Source organism: Camarhynchus parvulus, unplaced genomic scaffold, assembly GCF_901933205.1.
Source record: "Camarhynchus parvulus unplaced genomic scaffold, STF_HiC, whole genome shotgun sequence".
Lineage (NCBI taxonomy): Eukaryota > Metazoa > Chordata > Aves > Passeriformes > Thraupidae > Camarhynchus > Camarhynchus parvulus.
Window position 1 is genome coordinate 9,191 of NW_022148191.1, and position 24,724 is coordinate 33,914.

Below are 24,724 nucleotides of genomic sequence, written 5' to 3' on the forward strand. Positions count from 1 at the left end.
CCCTGGGCGCCGCCATCTTTGCTCCCGGTCCCCCGGCCCGGCTCCAGCATGTCCGAGACCTACGGTGCGGCTATGGGGGATCCATGGGGGATCTATAGGGGATCTATAGGGTCTGGGGGGGTTATAGGGGGTCCAGGGGGGTCTGGAGGGGGTTTGGGGGTCCCTATAGGGGATTGGGGGGGGCCATAGGGGATCTGGGGGTGTCTAGAGGGGATTTCGGGGGGTCTGTTGGGGGTCTGTGGGGGATCTGTAGGGGATCTATAGGGGATCTGTAGGGGTCTGGGGGAGCTGTGGGGGGGGCTGAGGGGAATGGGGGGGTCTATAGGGGATTTGGGGGGTCTATAGGGGATACGGGGTCTGTATAGGGGGTCTGGGGGTGTCCAGAGGGGATTTAGGGGTCTCTATAGGGGTCTGGGGGTCCCTATAGGGGTTTGGGGGGTCTATAGGGGTCTGGGGGTCTATAGGGGTCTGGGGGTCCCTATAGGGGATTTGGGGGTCTATAGGGGGTCTGGGGGTCTATAGGGGTTTGGGGGTCCCTATAGGGGTCTGGGGGTCCCTATAGGGGGTCTGGGGGTCCCTATAGGGGTCTGGGGGTCCTATAGGGGTCTGGGGGTCCCTATAGGGGATCTGGGGGGGTCCCTATAGGGGGTTTGGGGGGTCTATAGGGGGTCTGGGGGGGGTCCCAGAGAGGGGATTTGGGGTCCCTGGGGGGTCTGGGGGTCCCTATAGGGGTCTGGGGGTCTATAGGGATTTGGGGGGTCTGGGGGTCTGGGGGTATAGGGGTCTGGGGGGTCTGGGGGGTTTGGGGGTCCCTATCTTTGGGGGTCCCTGTAGGGGTTGGGGGGTCCAGAGGGATTTGGGGGGGGGGTCTGTAGGGGTCTGGGGGGGTCTATGGGGGTTTGGGGGTCCCTATAGGGGATCTGGGGGTCCTGGGGGGGGGTTTGGGGGTCTCTATAGGGGTCTGGGGGTCTATAGGGGATCTGGGGGTCCTATAGGGGTTTGGGGGGGTCCTGGGGGTCTGGGGGTCCTATAGGGGATCTGGGGGTCCCTATAGGGATCTGGGGGGTCTATAGGGGTCTGGGGGTCTATAGGGGTCTGGGGGTCCCTATAGGGGGTCTGGGGGGTCCCTATAGGGGATTTGGGGGTCCCTATAGGGGGTCTGGGGGGGTCAATGGGGATCCATAGGGGGATTTGGGGGATCTATAGGGGGTCTCTCTGGGGATTTTGGGGGTCCTGGGGGGGTCTGGGGGTCCCTAGGGGGGGCCTGGGGGTCCTATGGGGGTTTTGGGTCCCTATGGGGGTCTGGGGGTCTATAGGGGGTCTGGGGATCCCTATAGGGGTCTATAGGGGATTTGGGGGTCTATAGGGGATCTGGGGGTCCCAATAGGGGGTTTATAGGGGGGGGGTGGGGGGGTTGGGGGGGAGGGTGGGGGTCCCCTATAGGGGTCTGGGGGGTCTATAGGGGTCTGGGGGTCTCTATAGGGGGGGGGATCTATGGGGGGTCCCTATAGGGGGGTCTGGGGGTCTAAGGGGGATCTGGGGGTCCCTAAGGGTTTGGGGATCTATAGGGGGTCTGTAGGGGATCTGGGGGTCCTATAGGGGATTTTGGGGATCAATGGGGGTCTACCTGGGGGCCCCTATAGGGGTCTGGGGGGATCTATAGGGGGTGGGGGGGGGATCTATAGGGGTCTGGGGGATCCCCAAAATCCCCTGGGATCTATGGGGGATCCCAAATAGGGGGTCTGTAGGGAATCAATAGGGGATCTATAAGGGATCTATAGGGATCAATGGGGATCTATAGGGGATCTATAGGGGTCTGTAGGGGATCAATGGGGATCTATAGGGGATCTATGGGGGATCTATAGGGGATCTATGGGGGATCTGTAGGGGATCAATGGGGGATCTATAGGGGATCAATAGGGATCTATAGGGATCAATGGGGATCAATAGGGATCTATAGGGGATCTGTAGGGGATCTATAGGGGATCTATAGGGGATCTATAGGGGATCTGTAGGGGATCTAGGGGGTAGGGGGGATCAATGGGGAATAGGGGATCTATAGGGGATCACTGGTGGGGATCTGTAGGGGGCTCTAGGGGTCTATAGGGGATGGGTCAATAGGGATCTATAAATACTGGAATTATAGGGGATCAATAGGGGATCAATAGGGGGGATGGGGATGGGGATCAATGGAAGATCTATAGGGGATCAGTGGGGGATCTATAGGGGATCTGTAGGGGATCTGTAGGGGGGATCAATGGGGGATCTATAGGGGATCTATAGGGATCAATGGGGATCTATAGGGGATCTATGTAGGGGATCAGCCAGGGGGATCTGTAGGGGATCAATGGGGATCTATAAGGGGTCTGTAGGGGATCAATAGGGGGATCTATAAGGCATCTATCGGGATCAATGGGGATCTATAGGGATCTATAGGGGATCTATAGGGGGGTCTATAGGGGATCTATAGGGGATCTGTAGGGGATCAATAGGGGGGTCTATAAGGATCTATCGGGATCAATAGGGGGGTCTATAAGGATCTCTCGGGATCAATGGGGGATCTATAGGGGATCTATAGGGATCAATACTGGATTTATATGGGATCTGTAGGGGGGCTCTAGGGGTCTATAGGGGATCAATAAGGGGTGTATAGGGAGTCAATAGGGCGTCTATAGGCATCAATACTGGATCTATAGGGGATCTGTAGGGATCAATAGGGATCAATAGGGGATCAATAGGGGATCTGTAGGGGATCTGTAGGGCATCATGGGGAATCAATAGGGGATCTGTAGGGGATCTGTAGGGGGTCTATGGGGATCTATGGGGGGTCTGTAGGGGATCTATAGGGGATATGTAGGGGATATGTAGGGAATCTATAGGGGAGGTCTAGGCGGTCTATAGGGGATCAATAGGGGATCTATAGGGATCAATAGGGATCTATAGGGGGTCTATGGGGGATCAATACCAGATCAATAGGGGATCTATAGGGGAGGTCTAGGCGGTCTATAGGGGATCTATAGGGGGTCTATAGGGATCTGTAGGGGATCTATAGTGGGTCTATAGGGAATCAATAAGGGATCAATAGGGGATCTGTAGGGGATGTATAGGGATCTGTAGAGGATCAAGAGGGGATCTATAGGGATCTATAGTGGGTCTATAGGGAATCAATAAGGGATCAATAGGGGATCTATAGGGGATCAATAAGGGGTCTATAGGTGGTCTATAGGGATCTATAAGGGATCAATAGAGATCTATAGGGGATCTATAGGGATCTATGGGGGTCTATAAGGGATCAATAGGGGATCTATAGGGATCAATGGGGATCTATAGGGATCAATGGGGATCTATAGGGATCTGTAGGGGATCTATAGGGGATCTATAGGGATCTATAGGGGATCTATAGGGATTAATGGGGATCTATAGGGATCAATAGGGGATCTATAGGGATCTGTAGGGGATCAATAGGGGATCAATAGGGATCAATGGGGATCAATGGGGATCAATGGGGGCCGGGGCCAGACTGCAGAGGCTCCGGGGGCGTTGGGGGGGGTCGCTCTCTATTGGGGATTTGGGGTCCCTGAAGGGAATTTTGGGGTTTTTAAGGGAATTTTCAGGTTTTTAAAGGGAATTTTGGGGTTTTTAAAAGGAATTTTGTGGTTTTTAAAGGGGAATTTGGGATCTCCAAAGGGAATTTTGGGTTTTAAAGGATTTTTTGGGGTTTTTAAAGGGAATTTTGGGGTCTCAAAAGGGGAATTTTGGGTTTTTAAAAGGGAATTTTGGGTTTTAAAGGGAATTTGGGGGTTTTTAAAGAGAATTTTGGGGTTTAAAGAGAATTTTGAGGTTTTTAAAGGGAATTTTGGGTTTTAAAGGAAATTTTGCGTTTTAAAGGGAATTTTGGGGTCTCAAAAGGGGAATTTTGGGTTTTTAAAAGGGAAATTTGGATTTTAAAGGGAATTTTGAGGTTTTTAAAGAGAATTTTGGGTTTTAAAGGATTTTTTGGGGTTTTAAAGGGAATCTTGGGGTCTCAAAAGGGGAATTTTGGGTTTTTAAAAGGGAGTTTTGGGTGTTAAAGGGAAATTTGGGGTTTTCAAGGGAATTTTGGGGTTTTTAAAGGAAATTTTGGGTTTAAAGGGAATTTTGGGTTTTTAAAAGGAATTTTGGGGTTTTAAAGACAATTTTGAGGTTTTTAAAGGGAATTTTGGGGTTTTCAAGGGAATTTTGGGGTGTTAAAGGGAATTTTGGGGTGTTAAAGGGAATTTGGGGGTTTTTAAAGAGAATTTTGGGGTTTAAAGGGAATTTTGGGTTTTAAAGGAATTTTGGGTTTTTAAAGGGAATTTTGGGTTTTAAAGGGAATTTTGGGGTTTTCAAGGGAAATTTGGGGTGTTAAAGGGAATTTTGGGGTTTAAAGGGAATTTTGGGGTTTAAAGGGAATTTAGGGTTTTTAAAGGGAACTTTGGGTTTTTTAAAGGAAAGTTTGGGGTTTTTCAAGGGAATTTTGGGGTTTTTCAAGGGAATTTTGGAGTTTTAAAGGAAATTTTGGGATCTCCAAAGAGCATTTTGGGTTTTAAAGGGAATTTTGGGGTCTCAAAAGGGGAATTTTGGGTTTTTAAAAGGGAATTTTGGGTTTTAAAGGGAATTTTGGGTTTTTAAAAGGGAATTTTGGGGTCTTAAAGGAAATTTTGAGGTTTTTAAAGGGAATTTTGGGTTTTTAACAGGGAATTTTGGGGTTTTAAAGACAATTTTGAGGTTTTTAAAGGGAATTTGGGGGTTTTAAAGGGAATTTTGAGGTTTTTAAAGGGAATTTAGGGTTTTTAAAGGGAACTTTGGGTTTTTTAAAGGAAAGTTTGGGGTTTTTCAAGGGAATTTTGGGGTTTTTCAAGGGAATTTTGGAGTTTTAAAGGAAATTTTGGGATCTCCAAAGAGCATTTTGGGTTTTAAAGGGAATTTTGGGGTCTCAAAAGGGGAATTTTGGGTTTTTAAAAGGGAATTTTGGGTTTTAAAGGGAATTTTGGGTTTTTAAAAGGGAATTTTGGGGTTTTAAAGGAAATTTTGAGGTTTTTAAAGGGAATTTTGGGTTTTTAACAGGGAATTTTGGGGTTTTAAAGACAATTTTGAGGTTTTTAAAGGGAATTTGGGGGTTTTAAAGGGAATTTTGAGGTTTTTAAAGGGAATTTTGGGGTTTTAAAGGAAATTTTGGGTTTTAAAGGAAATTTTGGGTTTTTTAAAATGAATTTTGGGGTTTTTTAAGGAAATTTTGAGGTTTTTAAAGGGAATTTTGGGGTTTTTTAGACAATTTTCAAGGCAATTTTGGGGTTTTTTTGGCAGATTTCCTGTTCAAGTTCCTGGTGATCGGCAGCGCCGGCACGGGCAAGTCCTGCCTGCTGCACCACTTCATCGAGAGCAAGTGTAGGAATGCGCAATTCCGGAACTTTCTGGGCAATTCCGGAATTCTGGGGGGGCAGGGAATATCGGGGAATTTTGGGGATTTTTGGGGATTTTTTGGGGATTTTTTTGGGCTTTTTAGGGGGAAGTTTGGGGATTTTTGGGGATTTTTTAGGGATTTTTTTGGGCTTTTTAGGGGGAGGTTTGGGGTTTTTTTGGGATTTTTTAGGGATTTTTTTGGGCTTTTTAGGGGGGAGGTTTGGGGATTTTTGGGGATTTTTTGGGGATTTTTTGGGCTTTTTAGGGGGAGGTTTGGGGTTTTTTTGGGGGATTTTTTGGGAATTTTTGGGGGGATTTTATGGGGATTTTGGGGGGGATTTTGCAGGGATTTTGGGGATTTTTTTGGGGTTTTTTTTGGTAATTTTTTGAGGGTTTTGTGGGGATTGTTTTGGAGCTTTTGGGGGGAATTTTTGGGGATTTTTTTGGCATTTTTTGGGATTTTTTCAGGGAGTTTTTGGGACATTTTTTGGGATTTTTGGGGGATTTTTTTAAATTTTGGGGGGATTCTTTAAAAATTTTTTTTGGATTTTTGGGGGGGGATTTTTTGGGAATTTTTGGGGATCTTTTTGGGGATATTTTGTAATTTTTTTGAATTTTTGGGCTTTTGTTTTAATTTTTGGGGGAATTTTTTTGGGATTTTTTGGGGAATTTTGGGGGAGGGAATTTTGGGAATACTTTTGGGATTGTTTTGGGATCTTTTTGGCCTTTTTTTGGGGACATTTTTGGGGATTTTTGGGGATTATTTTGGGGATTTTTTGGGGAATTTTTGTGGATTTGGGGGGGAATTTTTGGGCACTTTTGGGACATTTTGGGGGGAATTTTTTGGGGCTGTTTTGGGAAAGGTTGGGGGGAATTTTGGGGGAATTTTTTGGCATTTTTTGGGATTTTTTCAGGGATTTTTCGGGATTTTTTGTAATTTTTTTGAATTTTGGGGGGATATTTTTTATTTTTTTGGGAATTTTGGGGGGGATTTTTGGGAATTCTTTTGGGATCTTTTTGGCCTTTTTTCGGGGATTTTTTTTAATTTTATTTTTGGGGCTTTTTAGGGAATTTTTTGGGACATTTTTGGGGATATTTTGTAATTTGTTTGAATTTTTGGGCTTTTGTTTTAATTTTTGGGAGAATTTTTTGGGGAATTTTGGGGGGGAATTTTGGGAATTCTTTTGGGATTGTTTTGGGATCTTTTGGCCTTTTTTCGGGGATTTTTTTGGGGATTTTTTGGGACAATTTTGGGGATTTTTTGGGGAATTCTTGTGGATTTGGGTGGAGGATTTTTTGGGCACTTCTGGGACATTTTGGGGGGAATTTTTTGGGGCTGTTTTGGGAAAGGTTGGGGGAATTTTTGGGGAATTTTTTGGCATTTTTGGGATTTTTCAGGGATTTTTTGGGACATTTTTGGGGATTTTTTGTAAATTTTTTGAATTTTGGGGGCATTTTTTTGGGACTTTCTGGGGAATTTTGGGGAGGATTTTTGGGAATTCTTTGGGAATTCTTTAGGATTGTTTTGGGATCTTTTTGGCCTTTTTTCGGGGACATTTTTGGGGATTTTTTGGGACTATTTTGGGGATTTTTTGGGAATTTTTGTGGATTTGGGTGGAGGATTTTTTGGGCACTTTTGGGACAATTTGGGGGGAATTTTTTGGGGCTGTTTTGGGAAATGTTGGGGGAATTTTTGGGGAATTTTTTGGCATTTTTGGGGATTTTTTCAGGGATTTTTTGGGGATTTTTTGTAAATTTTTTGAATTTTGGGGGCATTTTTTTGGGACTTTCTGGGGAATTTTGGGGATTTTTGGGAATTCTTTTGGGATCTTTTTGGCCTTTTTTCGGGGATTTTTTTATTTTTTGGGGAATTTTTTTTGCAGATTTTTGTGGATTTGTGGGGTGGAGGAATTTTTGGGGGTTAATTTGGGAAATGTTGGGGGGAATTTTGGGGGGATTTTTTTTAGAATTTTTGGGGACATTTTTTGGGGAATTTTTCGTTTTTTCTTTTTTTAATTTCCTGTCACTTTTGGGCCATTCTCTGCCATTTTTGGACCATTTCTCATCACTTTTTTCCCCATTTCCCCATTCCCCCTTCCCCTCTCCCCCTCCCCATCCCAGGAATTCCTGATTATTTTTCCATTTTTTTCCTCATTTTTTCCCATTTTTTCCTCATTTTTTCCCATTTTTCCCTCATTTTTTTCCTCATTTTTTCCCATTTTTCCCTTATTTTTTCCTATTTTTCCCTCATTTTTTCCCATTTTCCCTCATTTTTTCCTCATTTTTCCCATTTTTTCCTCATTTTTTTCCTCATTTTTTTCCTCATTTTTTCCTCATCTTTTCCCATTTTTCCCATTTTTTCCTCATTTTTCCCTCATTTTTTCCCCATCTTTTTTCCCCATTTTTCCTCATTTTTCCCCATTTTTCCCCATTTTTTCCCCATTTTTTCCCATTTTTTCCCATTTTCCCCCTTTTTCCCTCATTTTCCCATTTTCCCTCATTTTTCCCATTTTCCCTCATTTTTTCCCATTTTTTCCCATTTTTTTTCCTCATTTTTTCCCATTTTTCCTCATTTTTCCTCATTTTTTCCCATTTTTTCCTCATTTTTCCCATTTTTCCTCATTTTCCATTTTCCCATTTTTCCCCATTTTTCCCCATTTTTCCATTTTCCTCATTTTTCCGGCGTTTTTCCGTCATTTTTCAAACCCATTTTTCCGCGGCCCGGCCCCTTCAGGTCCCCACATTTTCCCCATTTTCCCCAGTTTTCCCCAGGATTCATCCCTTTCCCCATTTTTCCCCGGAGTTCCCCCGCACCTCTTTTTTTTCACATTTTTTCATTGCCTCCATTTTTTCCCATTTTTCAGTTTTCTGCCTCATTTTCCTCATTTTCCTTTTCATCTTTTCAATTTTTCCCCATTTTCCTTTTTTCCCAGTTTTCCTCATTTTTTTTTACCTCCATTTTTCATTCCTTTTCCCCATTTTCCCATTTTCCCATTTTTTTTTTTTTCCCATCATTTTTCTTTTTTCCCTTTTTCCCCATTTTCTCTTTTTTTTTTTTTTTTCCCCAATTTTTCTTTTTGGCTTTTTTCCCCAATTTTTTCTTTTTTTTTGGCTTTTTCCTCAATTTTCTCTTTTTCTCCATTTTTTTTCCCAATTTTTCTTCAAGATTTTTTCCTCATTTTTCATCTTTTTTCACCATTTTCCCATTTTTTTTTCTCATTTTTCCCCAGTTTTTCATCATTTTTTCCCCTTTTCCATCCTTTCCCCTTTTCTCTTTTTTTTCCCCTTTTTTCTCCATTTTTCCTCTTTCCCTCCTTTTCCCCAATTTTCTCTTTTTTTTTCCCACTTTTTTTCCCAATTTTTTCTCTTTTTTTTTTTTTTTACTTTTTAGATTTTTCTCCCTTTTTTTTGGCTTTTTTTCTCCTTTTTTCCCTTTTTTCATTTTTTTCCTCATTTTTTTTCATCATTTTTCTCCATTTCTCCATCATTTTTCCCCTTTTCCCTCCTTTCCCCCATTTTCCCCTTTTTTTTGGCTTTTTTTTCTCCAATTTTTCTCTTTTTTAACTTTTTCCTCAATTTTTCTCTTTTCCCCCCATTTTTTCCCCAATTTTCTTCATTTTTTCCTCATTTTTCATCATTTTCACCATTTCCCATCATTTTTTTCCCCTTTTTCCTCATTTCTCCTCATTTTCCCATTTTTGGGGTTTTCCCATTTTCTCTTTTTTTGGCTTTTTCCACATTTTTCTTTTTTTTTTGGCCTTTTTTCTCCATTTTTTCCCATTTTTCAAGATTTCTTCCTCATTTTTTCCTCATTTTTTTTTCCATCATTTTTCCTTTTTTTCCCCATTTTTTTTCCCAAGTCTTCTCTTTTTTTGGGGGCTTTTTTCTCCATTTTTCCTAATTTTTCAGATAATTTTTCTCATTTTTTCATCATTTCTCCATTTTCCATAATTTTTGCCCTTTTCCACTTTTCCTCGTTTCACATTCATTTTCCCATTTTTTGGCTTTTCCCAAATCTCCCAAAATTTCCGTTTCTCCCCCATTTTCCCCAATTTTTCTGAATTTTTTTTTCTCCCATTTTCTCCCCAATTTTTCCCCATTTCCCCCCAAATCTGCCCAAATATTTTCCCAAATATTTCTCAATTTCTCTCCATTTTCATTTTTCCCCAATTTTTCTGAATTTTTCCCCATTTTTCTCCCATTTCTTTTTTCCCCAAATTTCCTGCATTTTTTCCCCAATTTTCACATTTCCCCCCAAATTTTCTCCACTTTTTCCTCCCCAATTTTTCTGAAATTTTCCCCAATTTTCCCCATTTTCCCCATTTTTTCCTCCCCATTTTTTTTCCCCCAAATCTCCCAAATATTTTTCCCAATTTTCTCCATTTTCTCCCCAGATTTTCCCCAATTTTTTCTGAATTTTTCTTTTTCTCCATTTCTCCCCATTTCCCCAATTTTCCCGTTTTTTTTCCAGTGGGTCACTTCGCAGTTATTACCGGGGGCGTGCGCTTTCAAAGAAAGACGTCATCACCGGGTGAGGCTGTGGCGTCATCCCCAGTGGCGTCATTTCGTCATTGGGTGGGGCCGTGGCGTCACAGAATGGGTGGGTGGCGTCCAGTGGGAGGCTGTGATGTCCATGGGAGTGTGATGTCATCGGATGCAATGTGGCGTCATCGAGCTGCTTCACTGGGTGGGTCTAGGACAGCTTTTCGGCGTGTGGCGAATAGCTCCAGTGATGTCATCAAGGGTTGTGTGATGTCATCTGGTTGAGGGCATGATATCATCAGCCCGGGTGTGGCGTCATCGATAAGTTGTGACATCACTGGGTGGATTTTTTGGGATTATGACATCATAAACTCAGCGTGATGTCGCCGGTTCGTAATATTCACGTCATTTGTGTGGTTTGATGTCATTAGGGTTTTGGCGTCATCAGCACATTTATCACCGGGCAGGTTGATAGCGTCACGTGTGTGAATTTATGGCGATCAGCATGTGAATTTTGAAATTTTGGGGCGTTTTCCCATTTTCACATTTTTTCACCCGTTTTTTCCCATTTTGCGTTTCTGGCCCCAGTGCAGCCATGAGGCGTCCAACCCCTGACCCATTGGCGAACGCTGTGACATCATGATGTCACCGTGTATATGACATTTCGTTTTTTCCCATTTTCACTTTTTTCCCCTGTTTTTTCCGTTTTTGCGGTTTTCACCCACAACCAAGCGAGGCGTCCAACCCCACTGACCCATTGGCTGTGACATCATCCTTGAATGTATGGCGTCATTGTGTGAATTATGACATTTTGGGGTTTTTTCCCACTTTTCCCCGTTTTTCCCCGTTTTGCCATTTTCAGCCCAAACCGAGACGCGAGACATCAACCTGACCCATTGGCTGTGACATCATCCTGTGCATTTATGGCGTCACCGTGTGAATTTATGACATTTTGGGGCGTTTTCCCATTTTTTTTTCCCCATTTTTCCCATTTTGCCATTTTCAACCCAAACCTGGGCAGTCATCAACCCACTGACCCATTGGCTGTGACATTATCCTGTGATGTATGATGTCACTCATTATGACATTTTTGGGGCGTTGTTTCCCATTTTTCACTTTTTCACCCGTTTTTCCCGTTTTGCGTTTTCACCCCAAACCCAGCCAGGAGGCGTCAACCCCTCACCCATTGCCTGTGGCATCACCTTGTGAGTTTCTGACATTTTGGGGCGTTTTTGTTCATTTTTTTAGTTTTGGGCTGGTTTTCAATTTTTCAATTTTCACATTTTCTCTCGTTTTTTCCCAGTTTGCCATTTTGGCCCCAGTCAACTTTCCTGACCCATTTGGCTTTTGAGGCATCATCCTTGAATGTATGGCGTCACCGTGTTTTATGACATTTTTGGGGGCGTTGTTTCCCGTTTTCGCTTTTTTTTTTCCGTTTTTGCGTTTTAAGCCCCCAATGCAGCCCTTGAGGGACGTACAACCCACTGAGTTTGGCTGTGACATCCTGTGCATTTATGGCGTCACTGTGTGTGAATTTTTCCATTTTAAGGCGTTTTTTCCGATTTTTCACTTTTTTCCCTGTTTTTCCTGTTTTGCGTTTTCCCCCAAGACATCAACCCACTGACATTGGCTGTATCCTCATTTTATGGCGCCCAGAGTTTTTTGAGGCGTTTTTTCCCATTTTTCACTTTTTCCCCCATTTTCCCATTTTTTTTCAACCCAAACCTGGGCGCGAGTCATCAACCCACTGACCCATTGGCTGTGACATCATCCTGTGAATGTATGATGTCCATTTTCCATTTTTGAGGCGTTGTTTGATTTTTTCACTTTTTCACCGTTTTCCCGTTTTTGCGTTTTAGCTGAAATCCAGCGCGAGGCATTACAGCGCTGGCGCGGTGGTAGCTCGGACAGCGCGGACCTTTTTTTCGGCCAGAAGGACCTGGGAGGGGAGAGTCACCTTCCCTGGAGGCCTTTTTCGCCCAGGAAGCGGTGTGAAAAACCCCAGGAAAAATGGGGAAAGAATGGGGAAATGGGGTTTCAAATAGATGACCTTCCTGGAGGCCTGGTTAAGCCTAGGAAAATGTGAAAAATGAGGAGAAAAAAGCTTCGAGAGGGAAAAATAGGCCCAGGGGAAAAATATGAAAAAAATGAGGGAAAATATTTTTTTGAATGGGAGGTGATGTCCTGGAGGCCTCAAGATTTGTCTGGGAAAATGGTGTAGCCAAAAACCAGGGAAAATTGAAAAAAATGGAGAAAAATGGGGAAGAAAATGGGGAAGAAAAGGAAAAATGAGGGTTTTGGGGTTGTGGGGGCGTGAGCCTTCCTGGAGGCCTGCGTTTCCCAGGAAAATTGTGAAAACCCCAAATTGACCTTCCTGGAGGGCCTCATAGTTTGGCCCAAAAATTGGTGTGAAAAACCCCCAAATATTGGGGTTTGGGGTTGTGGGAGGTGACCTTCCTGGAGGCCTCGCGGTTGCAGCCCAGGAGAGCGGTGTGAAAAAAACGGGGAAAGCGGGAAAAATGAAGGAAAATGGGAAAAATGGGAAAAAAATGGGGAAAAAAAAAATGAGAAATAATGGGAATGGGGTTTGGGGTTTTGACCTTCCTGGAGGCCTTTTTTAAGCCCAGGAAAATGGGAAAAATGGGGAAAAATAAAATGGGCACAAAATGGGAAAAATGGGGATAAAATGGGAAAAAATGGGGAGAAAAATGGGGAAAGAATGGGGGGCAAATGGCGTTTTTTGGGGTTGTGGGAGGTGACCTTCCTGGAGGCCTGTGGTTTCCCCGGTGTGAAAAACGGGAAAAGCGGGAAAAATGGAAAATGGGAAAAATGGGGAAAAAATATGAAAAAATGGGGAAAATGGGAAAAATGGGGGAAATATGGGGAAATGGGGTTTGGGGTCAAAGGTGATGTCCTGGAGGGCCTCAGATTTGTCTGGGGAAAATGGTGTGAAAACCTGGGAAAATGGGAAAAAAATTTAGGAAAAATCTGAAAATTTTTGGGATCATGGGGAGGTGATGTCCTGGAAGCCTCAAGATCTGCCCAGAAAAATTATGTGAAAAATGGGGAAAATGGGAAAAAATGGGTGGAAAATGGGAAAAATGGGAAAAAAAAAAAAAGAGGAAAAAACTGGGGAAATTGGGTGAAAAATGAGGGAAGAATGGGGAGAAATGGGGTTTGGGGTTTTGATGTCTTGTGGGCCTCAAGATTTGTCTGGGAAAATGGTGTGGCAGGGGAAAATGGGAAAAAAATAGAAAAATGGGAAAAAATGGGGAAAATATGAAAAATTTGGGTAAAAATGGGGAGAAATGGGGGAGAAAAATCAGGAAATGAGGAGGTTTGGGCTGATGGGAGGTATTGATGTCCTGGAAGCCTCATTTTCCCCAGTGGGTGAAAAATGGGGAGGAAATAGGGGGGAAGAATAGAGGGGGGGCAATGGGGTTTGGGGTTGTTGTGGGAGGTGACCCCTGGAGGCCTTTTTACGCCCAAGGAAAATGGTGTGAAAAAATCAGAGAGGGAAAAAATGGGTGGAAAATGGGAAAAATGGGGAAAAATATGAAAAAATGGGGGAAAATGGAAAAAAATGGGGGAAGAATGGGGAAATGGGGTTTGGTCCCATGGGGAGGTGATGTCCTGGAGGCCCAAGGTTTTGTCTGGGAAAATGGTGTGAAAGCAGGGAAATGGAAAAATGGGAAAATGGGCAAAACCAGGGAAAATATGAAAAAAATGGGGAAAAATGAAATGGGAAGAAAGAGAAAAAATGGCGTTTGGGGTAGGCAGGAGATGATGTCATGGATGCGCAAGATTTGTCTAGGAGAAAATTATTGAAAAGCGGAAAATGGGAAAAAATGGGTGAAAAATGGAAAAATGTGTGCTCGCCTGGGCGACATCACCAGGTGAGGCTGTGGCGTCATCGGCAAGACTGTGACGCCATCGGGCGCAGGCTGTGTGACATCACCGAGGGGCTGTGACGTCATTGGGTGGGGCCGTGGACGTCACAGAATGGTGGGTGTGACGTCACAGTGGGAGGCTGTGATGTCATACATGGGGTGTGATGTCATCGGATGCAATGTGACGCCATCGAGCTGCTGGATGACGTCACTGGGTGGGTCTGGGACGCTTTTGATCGGCGCGGTGACGTCATAGATGGCTCAGTGATGTCATCAAGGGTTATTGTGATGTCATCTGGTTGAGGGGCATGATATCATCAGCGCGGTGGGCGTCATCGATAAGTGTGTGACATCACTGGGCGGGATTACGCCACCCCGTGAGGGTATGACATCATAAATACGCGCGTGATGTCATCGGTTCATGTGTTACGTCATTTGTGTGGTGTGATGTCATTGGGTGGGCCTGTGACGTCATCAGCACATTGGTGACATCACCGGGCAGGTTGATGACGTCACCGTGTGAATTTATGACGCCAGCATGTGAATTTATGAAATTTTGGGGCGTTTTTTTTTTTTTTCACATTTTCACCCACGTTTTTTTTCCCATTTTGCGTTTCGGCCCCAGTGCAGCCATAGACGCCCCAACCCACTGACCCATTGGCTGTGACATCATCCTGTGAATGTATGATGTCACGCGGTGAATTTATGACATTTTGGGGGCGTTTTTTCCCAATTTTTCACTTTTTTCCCCTGTTTTTTCCCGTTTTTGCCGGTTTTCACCCCACAACCAAGCACGAGACGTCCAACCCACTGACCCAGTGGCTGTGACATCATCCTGTGAATGTATGACGCCATTGTGTGAATTTATGACATTTTGGGGTGTTTTTTTTCCCTCGTTTTTCACTTTTTTTCGTTTTTCCCGTTTTTGCCATTTTCAACCCAAACCGAGACGCGAGACATCCAACCCCTGACCCATTGGCTGTGACATCATCCTGTGCATTTATGACGCCACCGCGGTGAATTTATGACATTTTTGGGGTTTTTTCCCATTTTCACTTTTTCCCCATTTTTCCTGTTTTTTTGCCATTTTTCAACCCAAACCTCAAGAACGCGAGTCATCCAACCCACTGACCCCATTGGCTGTGACATTATCCTGTGAATGTATGATGTCACTGTGTGAATTTATGACATTTTTGGCGTTGTTTATTTTTTTCACTTTTTTCACCCGTTTTTTCCCGTTTTTGCCGTTTTTCACCCCAAACCCAGCCAGGAGACGTCCAACCCACTCACCCATTGCCTGTGGCATCACCTTGTGAGTTTCTGACATTTTTGGGGCGTTTTGTTCAATTTTTTTTTAGTTTTGGGCTGGTTTTTTTCAATTTTTTTCAATTTTTTTTCACATTTTCTCTCGTTTTTTCCCAGTTTTGCCATTTTTGGCCCCAGTCCAGCTGTGAGACATCCAACCCACTGACCCATTGGCTGTGACATCATCCTGTGAATGTATGACGTCACCGTGTGAATTTATGACATTTTAGGCGTTTTTCCCGTTTTTTCACTTTTTTCACCCGTTTTTTCCCGTTTTTGCCGTTTTTCGCCCCAATGCAGCCGCGAGACGTCCATACAACCCACTGACCCATTGGCTGTGACATCATCCTGTGCATTTATGACGTCACTGTGTGAATTTATGACATTTTTGGGCGTTTTTTCCCGTTTTTTCACTTTTTTCCCCTGTTTTTTCCTGTTTTTGCCGTTTTTCAACCCAAACCTGGGCACGAGACATCCAACCCACTGACCCATTGGCTGTGACGTCATCCTGTGCATTTATGACGTCACCGTGTGAATTTATGACATTTTTGGGTGTTTTTTCCCATTTTTTCACTTTTTTCCCCCAATTTTTCCCATTTTTGCCATTTTTCAACCCAAACCTGGGCACGAGTCATCCAACCCACTGACCCATTGGCTGTGACATCATCCTGTGAATGTATGATGTCATTGTGTGAATTTATGACATTTTTGGGGCGTTGTTTCCCGTTTTTTCACTTTTTTCACCCGTTTTTCCCCGTTTTTGCCGTTTTCCGCCCCAATCCAGCCGCCGTGAGACGTACAACGCGCTGGCGCAGTGGCTGACGGACGCGCGGACCTTGGCCAGCCCCAACATCGTCATCATCCTCTGCGGCAACAAGAAGGACCTGGAGGGGGAGAGGGAGGTCACCTTCCTGGAGGCCTCACGGTTCGCCCAGGAGAACGGTGTGAAAAACCGGGAAAACGGGAAAAAATGGGCGGAAAATGGGAAAAATGGGGAAAAAATGGGAAAAATGGGGAAGAATGGGGAAATGGGGGTTTGGGGTTGTGGGAGGTGACCTTCCTGGAGGCCTCGTGGTTCGCCTAGGAAAATGGTGTGAAAAATGGGGAAAACGGGAAAAAATGGGCAAAAAATGGGAAAACGGGGAAAAATATGAAAAATGGGGAAAAATGGGAAAAATGGGGAAGAATGGGGAATGGGGGTTTGGGGTCATGGGGAGGTGATGTCCTGAGGCCTCAAGATTTGTCTGGGAAAAATGGTGTGAAAACGGGGGGAAATGGGAAAAATGGGAAAAAATGGCAAAACCAGGGGAAAATATGAAAAAATGGAGAAAATGGGGAAAAGAAATGGGGAAGAAAGGGGAAAAATGGGGTTTGGGGTTGTGGGGACGTGACCTTCCTGGAGGCCTCGTGGTTCGTCCAGGAAAATGGTGTGAAAAACCGGGAAAACGGGAAAAAATGGGCGGAAAATGGGAAAAAACGGGGAAAAATGGGGAAAAATGGGGGAAAATGGGAAAAAATGGGGGAAGAATGGGGGGAAATGGGGTTTGGGGTTGTGGGGAGGTGACCTTCCTGGAGGCCTCATGGTTCGCCCATGAAAATGGTGTGAAAAACCAGGAAAACGGGAAAAATGGGCGGAAAATGGGAAAAATGGGGGAAAAAATGGGGAAAAATGGGGAAAAATGAGAAATAATGGGGGAAGAATGGGGGGAAATGGGGTTTGGGGTTGTGGGGAGGTGACCTTCCTGGAGGCCTCGCGGTTCGCCCAGGAGAACGGTGTGAAAAACCGGGAAAACGGGAAAAATGGGCGGAAAATGGGAAAAATGGGGAAAAATGGGAAAAAAAAATGGGGAAAAATGGGAAAATGAGAAATAATGGGGAAATGGGGTTTGGGGTTGTGGGGAGGTGACCTTCCTGGAGGCCTCGTGGTTCGCCCAGGAAAATGGTGTGAAAAATGGGGAAAATGGGAAAAATGGGCACAAAATGGGAAAAATGGGGATAAAATGGGAAAAAATGGGGAAAAATGGGGGAAGAATGGGGGGCAATGGCGTTTGGGGTTGTGGGGAGGTGACCTTCCTGGAGGCCTCGCGGTTCGCCCAGGAGAACGGTGTGAAAAACCGGGAAAACGGGAAAAATGGGCGGAAAATGGGAAAAATGGGGGAAAAATATGAAAAAAATGGGGGAAAATGGGAAAAAATGGGGGAAGAATGGGGGGAAATGGGGTTTGGGGTCATGGGGAGGTGATGTCCTGGAGGCCTCAAGATTTGTCTGGGAAAATGGTGTGAAAACCTGGGAAAATGGGAAAAAATGGGTGAAAATGGGAAAAATGGGAAAAAACGGGGGGAAAATGGGGTTTGGGATCATGGGGAGGTGATGTCCTGGAAGCCTCAAGATCTGCCCAGAAAAATTATGTGAAAAATGGGGAAAATGGGAAAAAATGGGTGGAAAATGGGAAAAATGGGAAAAAACCGGGGAAAAAAGGGAAAAAACTGGGGGAAATTGGGTGAAAAATGGGGAAGAATGGGGAGAAATGGGGTTTGGGGTTGTGGGGAGGTGATGTCTTGTAGGCCTCAAGATTTGTCTGGGAAAATGGTGTGAAAAACGGGGAAAATGGGAAAAAATGGGCGAAAAATGGGAAAAATGGGGGAAAATATGAAAAACTGGGGAAAATTGGGTAAAAATGGGGAGGAAATGGGGAAAAATCAGGGGGAAATGAGGTTTGGGCTGATGGGGAGGTGATGTCCTGGAAGCCTCACGATTCGCCCAGGAAAATGGTGTGAAAAATGGGGAAAATGGGAAAAAATGGGCGGAAAATGGGAAAAAACGCGGGGAAATTGGGTGAAAAATGGGGAGGAAATGGGGAAGAATGGGGGGCAATGGGGTTTGGGGTTGTGGGGAGGTGACCTTCCTGGAGGCCTCGTGGTTCGCCCAGGAAAATGGTGTGAAAAATGGGGAAAACGGGAAAAAATGGGTGGAAAATGGGAAAAATGGGGGAAAAATATGAAAAAAATGGGGGAAAATGGGAAAAAATGGGGGAAGAATGGGGGAAATGGGGTTTGGGGTCATGGGGAGGTGATGTCCTGGAGGCCTCAAGATTTGTCTGGGAAAATGGTGTGAAAAACGGGGGAAATGGGAAAAAATGGGAAAAATGGGCAAAACCAGGGGAAAATATGAAAAAATGGGGAAAAATGGGGAGGAAATGGGGAAGAAAGGAGAAAAATGGCGTTTGGGGTCGTGGGGAGATGATGTCCTGGATGCCTCAAGATTTGTCTGGGAAAATGGTGTGAAAAACGGGAAAATGGGAAAAAATGGGTGAAAAATGGAGAAAAATGTGTGGAAAATGGGAAAAATGTGTGAAAATGGGAAGAAATGGGGAAAAATGGGGAAAATTTTAGAAAAAATGGGGGGAAATGGGGTTTGGGCTGATGGGGAGGTGACCTCTCTTGGAGGCCTCAAGCTTTGCTCAAGAAAATGGGAAAAAATGGGGTGAAAAGTGGAGGAAAATGGGAAAAATGTGTGGGAAATGGGAAAAAAATGGGGGAAATGGGGAAAAATTTAGAAAAAATGGGGGAAAATGGGGAAAAGTTTAGAAAAATGGGGGAAAATGGGGTTTGGGCTGATGGGGAGGTGACCTCTCTTGGAGGCCTCGAGCTTTGCTCAAGAAAATGGGGAAAAAGGGGGAAAATGGGAAAAAATGGATGAAAAATGGGGGAAAATGGGAAAAATGTGTGAAAATGGGAAAAAATGGGGAAGATGGGGAGGAAATGGGAAAATGTGGAGAAAAAATATGAAAAAATGGGGGGAAATGGGGTTTGGGGTTGTGGGGAGTGACCTTCGTGGAGGCCTTGAGCTTTGCTCAGGAAAACAGGAAAAACGGGGGAAAAATGGGGAAAATGGGGAGAAATGGGGAAAAATGGAGGCAAAAGGGGAAAAATGGGAAATTATGGAGAAAAAAAGGGGGGAATGGGGGAAAATGGGTTTTGGGCTCATGGGGATGTGACCCCTCTGTGAGGCTTTGAGCTTTGCTCCAGAAAATGGGAAAAAATGGGTGAAAAATGGGAAAAAGATGTGAAAAATGGGAAAAAAATGGGGAAAATGGGGGAAATGGTGGAAAAAAGGGGGAAAATTGGGAAAAATTTAGAAGAAGTGGGGGGCAGTGGGGTTTGGGCTGATGGGGAGGTGACCCTCTTGGAGGCCTCGAGCTTTGCTCAAGAAAATGGGAAAAAATGGGTGAAAAATGGGGAAAATGGGGAAAATTGGGAAAAATGTGTGAAAATGGGAAAAATGGGGAAATGGGGAAAAATGGGGGGAAATGGGGAAAAATTTAGAAAAAATGGGGGGAAATGGGGAAAATTTAGAAAAAATGGGGGGAAATGGGGAAAAATTTAGAAAAAATGGGGGAAAATGCGGAAAAAATTAGATAAAATGGGGTAAAATGGGTTTTGGGCTGATGGGGATGTGACCCTCTTGGAGGCCTTGAGCTTTGCTCAAGAAAATGGGAAAAAATGGGCTGAAAAATGGGGGAAAATGGGAAAAATGTGTGGAAAATGGGAAAAAAATGGGGGAAAATGGGAAAAAATTAGAAAAAATGGGGGGAAAATGGGGAAAAGTTTAGAAAAATGGGGGAAAATGGGGTTTGGGCTGATGGGGAGGTGACCCTCTTGGAGGCCTCGTGCTTTGCTCAAGAAAATGGGGGAAAAAGGGGGAAAATGGGAAAAAAAATGTGTGACAAATGGGGAAAATTGGGTGGAAAAATGGGACAAAATGAAAAAAAAAAAAAGATAAAAAACTGGTGAATAAATAGGAAATAATGGGGGCCAATGGGGTTTGGGCTCGTGGGGAGGTGATCCTCTGGGAAGATTCGCACTTTGCTCCAGAAAATGGGAAAAACTGGGGTGAAAAATGTGGGGGAAAAATGGGGAAAAACCCCAGGAAAAAGGGGGGTCCCGGTGGGAATGGGGGTCCCGGTGGGAATTCCGGGCTCCTGCGGAATTGCCGGTGGGATGTGGGGATTGCCGGGATGCAGAGCTGATGTTCCTGGAGACGAGCGCGCTGACGGGAGAGAACGTGGAGGAGGCGTTCCTCAAGTGCGCCAGGAGCATCCTCAACAAGATCGACTCTGGTACCCGCGGGGCTGCGGTGGTTTGGGAATTATTTGGGATCTGGAATTTGGAATTTGGGATTGGGATTTGGGATCTGGGATTGGGATTTGGGATTGGGATTCAGGGAGGAAGGGGTTGGGATGGAGTTTTGGGGAGTTTTGGGGAGTTTTGGGGAATTTTGGCGTTCCTCAAGTGCGCCAGGAGCATCCTCAATGAGATCCACTCTGGTACCCGCGGGGCTGGGATTTGGGATAATTTGGGATTTGGGATCTGGGGTTTGGGATTTGGGATTGGGATTCAGGGAGGAAGGGGTTGGGATGGAGTTTTGGGGAGTTTTGGGGAATTTTGGCGTTCCTCAAGTGCGCCAGGAGCATCCTCAACAAGATCGACTCTGGTACCCGCGGGGCTGGGATTTGGGATAATTTGGGATTTGGGATCTGGGGTTTGGGATTTGGGATTGGGATTCAGGGAGGAAGGGGTTGGGATGGAGTTTTGGGGAAATTGGGAATTTTGGCGTTCCTCAAGTGCGCCAGGAGCATCCTCAACAAGATCGAGTCTGGTACCCGTGGGGCTGCGGTGCTTTGGGATTCTTTGGGATGATTTGGAATTATTTGGGATTATTTGGGATAATTTGGGATTTGGGATCTGGGATTGGGATTTGGGATTGGGATTCAGGGAGGAAGGGGTTGGGATGGAGTTTTGGGGAGTTTTGGGGAATTTTGGCGTTGCTCAAGTGCGCCAGGAGCATCCTCAACGAGATCGACTCTGGTACCCGCGGGGTTGGGATGATTTGGGATTATCTGGGATTATTTGGGATTTGGGATCAGGGATCCAGGGAGGGAGGGATTAGGAAAACAGGAATTGGGAATTTGGGGAGTTTTGTTGTTCCTCAAGCGCGCCAGGAGCATCCTCAACACGATCGAGTGTGGTACCCACGGGGCTGGGATGGTTTGGGATTGTCTGGGATTATCTGGGATTATTTGGGATGATTTGGGGTTTGGGATTTGGGATCCAGGGAGGGAGGCGTTGGGAGAATGGGAATTTGGGGAATTTTGGCGTTCCTCAAGTGCGCCAGGAGCATCCTCAACAAGATCGACTCCGGTACCCGCGGGGTTGGGATGGTTTGGGATTATCTGGGATTATTTGGGATGATTTGGGATTTGGGATTGGGAACTGGGATTTGGGATCAGGGATCCAGGGAGGGAGGGATTAGGAAAACAGGAATTGGGAATTTGGGGAATTTTGGCGTTCCTCAAGTGCGCCAGGAGCATCCTCAACGAGATCGACTCTGGTACCCGCGGGGTTGGGATGATTTGGGATAATTTGGGATTTGGGATCTGGGGTTGGGATTTGGGATTGGGATTCAGGGAGGAAGAGGTTGGGATGGAGTTTTGGGGAGTTTTGGGGAGTTTTGGGGAATTTTGGCGTTGCTCAAGTGCGCCAGGAGCATCCTCAACAAGATCGACTCTGGTACCCGCGGGGCTGGGATTTGGGATAATTTGGGATTTGGGATCTGGGGTTTGGGATTTGGGATTAGGATTCAGGGAGGAAGGGGTTGGGATGGAGTTTTGGGGAGTTTTGGGGACTTTTGGGGAATTTTGGCGTTCCTCAAGTGCGCCAGGAGCATCCTCAACGAGATCGACTCTGGTACCCGCGGGGTTGGGATGATTTGGGATAATTTGGGATTTGGGATCTGGGGTTTGGGATTTGGGATTGGGATTCAGGGAGGAAGGGGTTGGGATGGAGTTTTGGGGAGTTTTGGGGAATTTTGTTGTTGCTCAAGTGCGCCAGGAGCATCCTCAACGAGATCGAGTCTGGTACCCGTGGGGTTGGGATGATTTGGGATGGTTTGGGATGGTTTGGGATTATTTGGGATGATTTGGGATTATTTGGGATCAGGGATCCAGGGAGGGAGGGATTAGGAAAACAGGAATTGGGAATTTGGGGAATTTTGGCATTCCTCAAGTGCACCAGGAGCATCCTCAACACGATCGAGTGTGGTACCCACAGGGCTGGGATGATTTGGGATTGTCTGGGATTATCTGGGATTATTTGGGATGATTTGGGGTTTGGGATTTGGGATCCAGGGAGGGAGGCTGGCTGGGAGAATGGGAATTTGGGGAATTTTGGCGTTCCTGAAGTGCGCCAGGAGCATCCTCAACAAGATCGACTCTGGTACCCGCGAGGTTGGGGTGGTTTGGGAATTATTTGGGATGATTTGGGATTTGGGGTTTGGGGTTTGGGATTTGGGATCCAGGGAGGGAGAGATTGGGAGAATGGGAATTTGGGGAATTTTGTTGTTCCTCAAGTGCGCCAGGAGCATCCTCAATGAGATCGAGTCTGGTACCCACGGGGCTGGGGTGGTTTGGGATGATTTGGGATTTGGGGTTGGGATCTGGGATTGGGATCAGGGGTCCAAGGAGGGAGGGGTTGGAGAGCGGGAATTTTGGGGAAATCAGGAATTTTGGCGTTCCTCAAGTGCGCCAGGAGCATCCTCAACGAGATCGACTCTGGTACCCGCGGGGCTGGGATGGTTTGGGATTATTTGGGATTATTTAGGATTATTTGGGATGATTTGGGATGATTTGGGATTTGGGATTGGGAACTGGGATTTGGGATTGGGATTCAGGGAGGGAGGGATTAGGAAAACAGGAATTGGGAATTTTGGGGAATTTTGGCGTTCCTCAAGTGTGCCAGGAACATCCTCAACGAGATCGAGTCTGGTACCTGTGGGGTTGGGATGATTTGGGATTATCTGGGATTATTTGGGATTTGGGATCAGGGATCCAGGGAGGGAGGGATTAGGAAAACAGGAATTGGGAATGTTGGGGAATTTTGGCGTTCCTCAAGTGCGCCAGGAGCATCCTCAACGAGATCGAGTCTGGTACCCGCGGGGTTGGGATTATTTGGGATGATTTGGGATGATTTGGGATGATTTGGGATTATTTGGGATTTGGGGTTTGGGATTGGGATTTGGGATCTGGGATTGGGATTTGGGATTGGGATTCAGGGAGGGAGGGGTTGGGATGGAGTTTTGTGGAGTTTTGGGGAAATCGGGAATTTTGGCGTTCCTCAAGTGCGCCAGGAGCATCCTCAACGAGATCGACTCTGGCACCAGGATTGGGATTTGGGATTTGGAATTTGGGATCGGGAAATGGGACCCCAAAATTCTTATTTTTTTTCTGAGGGATTTGGGACCTCAAAATTCCCAAATTTTCCCAGGGATTTGAGATCCCAAAATTCACTTTTTTCCCCATGGGAATCTGGGATCCACTCCAGGGATCTGGGGGAATCTGGGGCCGATTTTAGGGGATTTTGGGGCCTTAAAAATCCCAGATTTTTTGGAGGGGATTTTGGGGGATTTTAGGGGATTTTGGACCCCAAAATTAAAGCGGATGGGATCAGGGATCCAGTACGGGGACTTTGGAGGATTTTGGGGACAATTTTGGGGTGATTTCGGGGGATTTTTGGGGGGATTTTTGGGTGGGTTTTAGGGGATTTTTGGGCCTTAAAAATCCCGGATTTTTTGGAGGGGATTTTGGGGGATTTGTGGGGATTTTGGGATCCCAAAATTCCCATTTTTCCCTCCCCAGGGGAGCTGGATCCCGGGCGGATGGGATCGGGGATCCAGTACGGGGATTTTGGGATCCATAAATTCCTGGGATTTTGGGGAGAATTTTGGGGTGATTTTAAGGGATTTTGGGGGATTTTGGGATCCCAAATTTCCTGGCGTTTTGGGCACAATTTTGGGGTGATTTTGGGGGATTTTTGGGTGGGTTTTAGGGGATTTTTGGGCCTTAAAAATCCCGGATTTTTTGGAGGCGGGTTTTGGGGGATTTGTGGGGATTTTGGGACCCCAAAATTCCCATTTTTCCCCCCCCAGGGGAGCTGGATCCCGAGCGGATGGGATCGGGGATCCAGTACGGGGACGCGTCGCTCCGGCAGCTCCGGCAGCCCCGGGGGGCTCCGGCCCCCACCCGGCAGAGCTGCGGCTGCTGAGACCCCCAAAATATCCCCAAAAACCAGGTGAGATATCCCCCAAAATGTCCCCAAAAACCAGGTGAGAACACACCCAAAATATCCCCAAAAACCAGGTGAGAACACACCCAAAATGTCCCCAAAAACCAGGGGAGAACAGCCCCAAAATGTCCCCAAAAACCAGGGGAGAACACCCCCAAAATGTCCCCAAAAACCAGGGGAGAACAGCCCCAAAATATCCCCAAAAACCAGGGGAGAACACCCCTAAAATATAAAAAAATTCAGGTGAGATCTCCCCCAAAATATAAAAAATTCAGGTGAGATCTCCCCAAAAATGTCCCCAAAACCCAGGTGAGAACACCCCCAAAATGTCCCCAAAAACCAGGTGAGATCTCCCCAAAAATGTCCCCAAAAACCAGGTGAGAACACCCCCCAAATATAAAAAAAAATTCAGGTGAGATCTCCCCCAAAATATAAAAAAATTCAGGTGAGATCTCCCCTAAAATATAAAAAAATTCAGGTGAGATCTCCCCAAAATATCCCCAAAAC

The 24,724-nt window shown here is 45.6% G+C and overlaps 1 protein-coding gene across 1 annotated transcript; it reads left to right on the forward strand.

The window, feature by feature from the left end:
- On the forward strand, positions 1 to 24,218 carry LOC115916159 (ras-related protein Rab-4B-like). Its single transcript, XM_030969850.1, has 6 exons — positions 1 to 64; positions 5,326 to 5,406; positions 11,763 to 11,892; positions 15,883 to 16,040; positions 20,122 to 20,217; positions 24,081 to 24,218. Exons 1-6 carry the CDS (start codon positions 49 to 51, stop codon positions 24,194 to 24,196), a joined length of 597 nt encoding a protein of 198 aa, XP_030825710.1. The 5' UTR covers positions 1 to 48; the 3' UTR covers positions 24,197 to 24,218.
- Positions 24,219 to 24,724: the final 506 nt, after the last annotated feature.

Excerpts from the sequence above, each read along its gene's own strand:
- LOC115916159 (XM_030969850.1), top strand. Across the intron at positions 11,893-15,882 it reads CCTTTTTCGCCCAGGAAGCG|CCGCCGTGAGACGTACAACG; the intron begins GTGTGAAAAACC and ends GCCCCAATCCAG. Across the intron at positions 20,218-24,080 it reads CCTCAACAAGATCGACTCTG|GGGAGCTGGATCCCGAGCGG; the intron begins GTACCCGCGGGG and ends TTCCCCCCCCAG.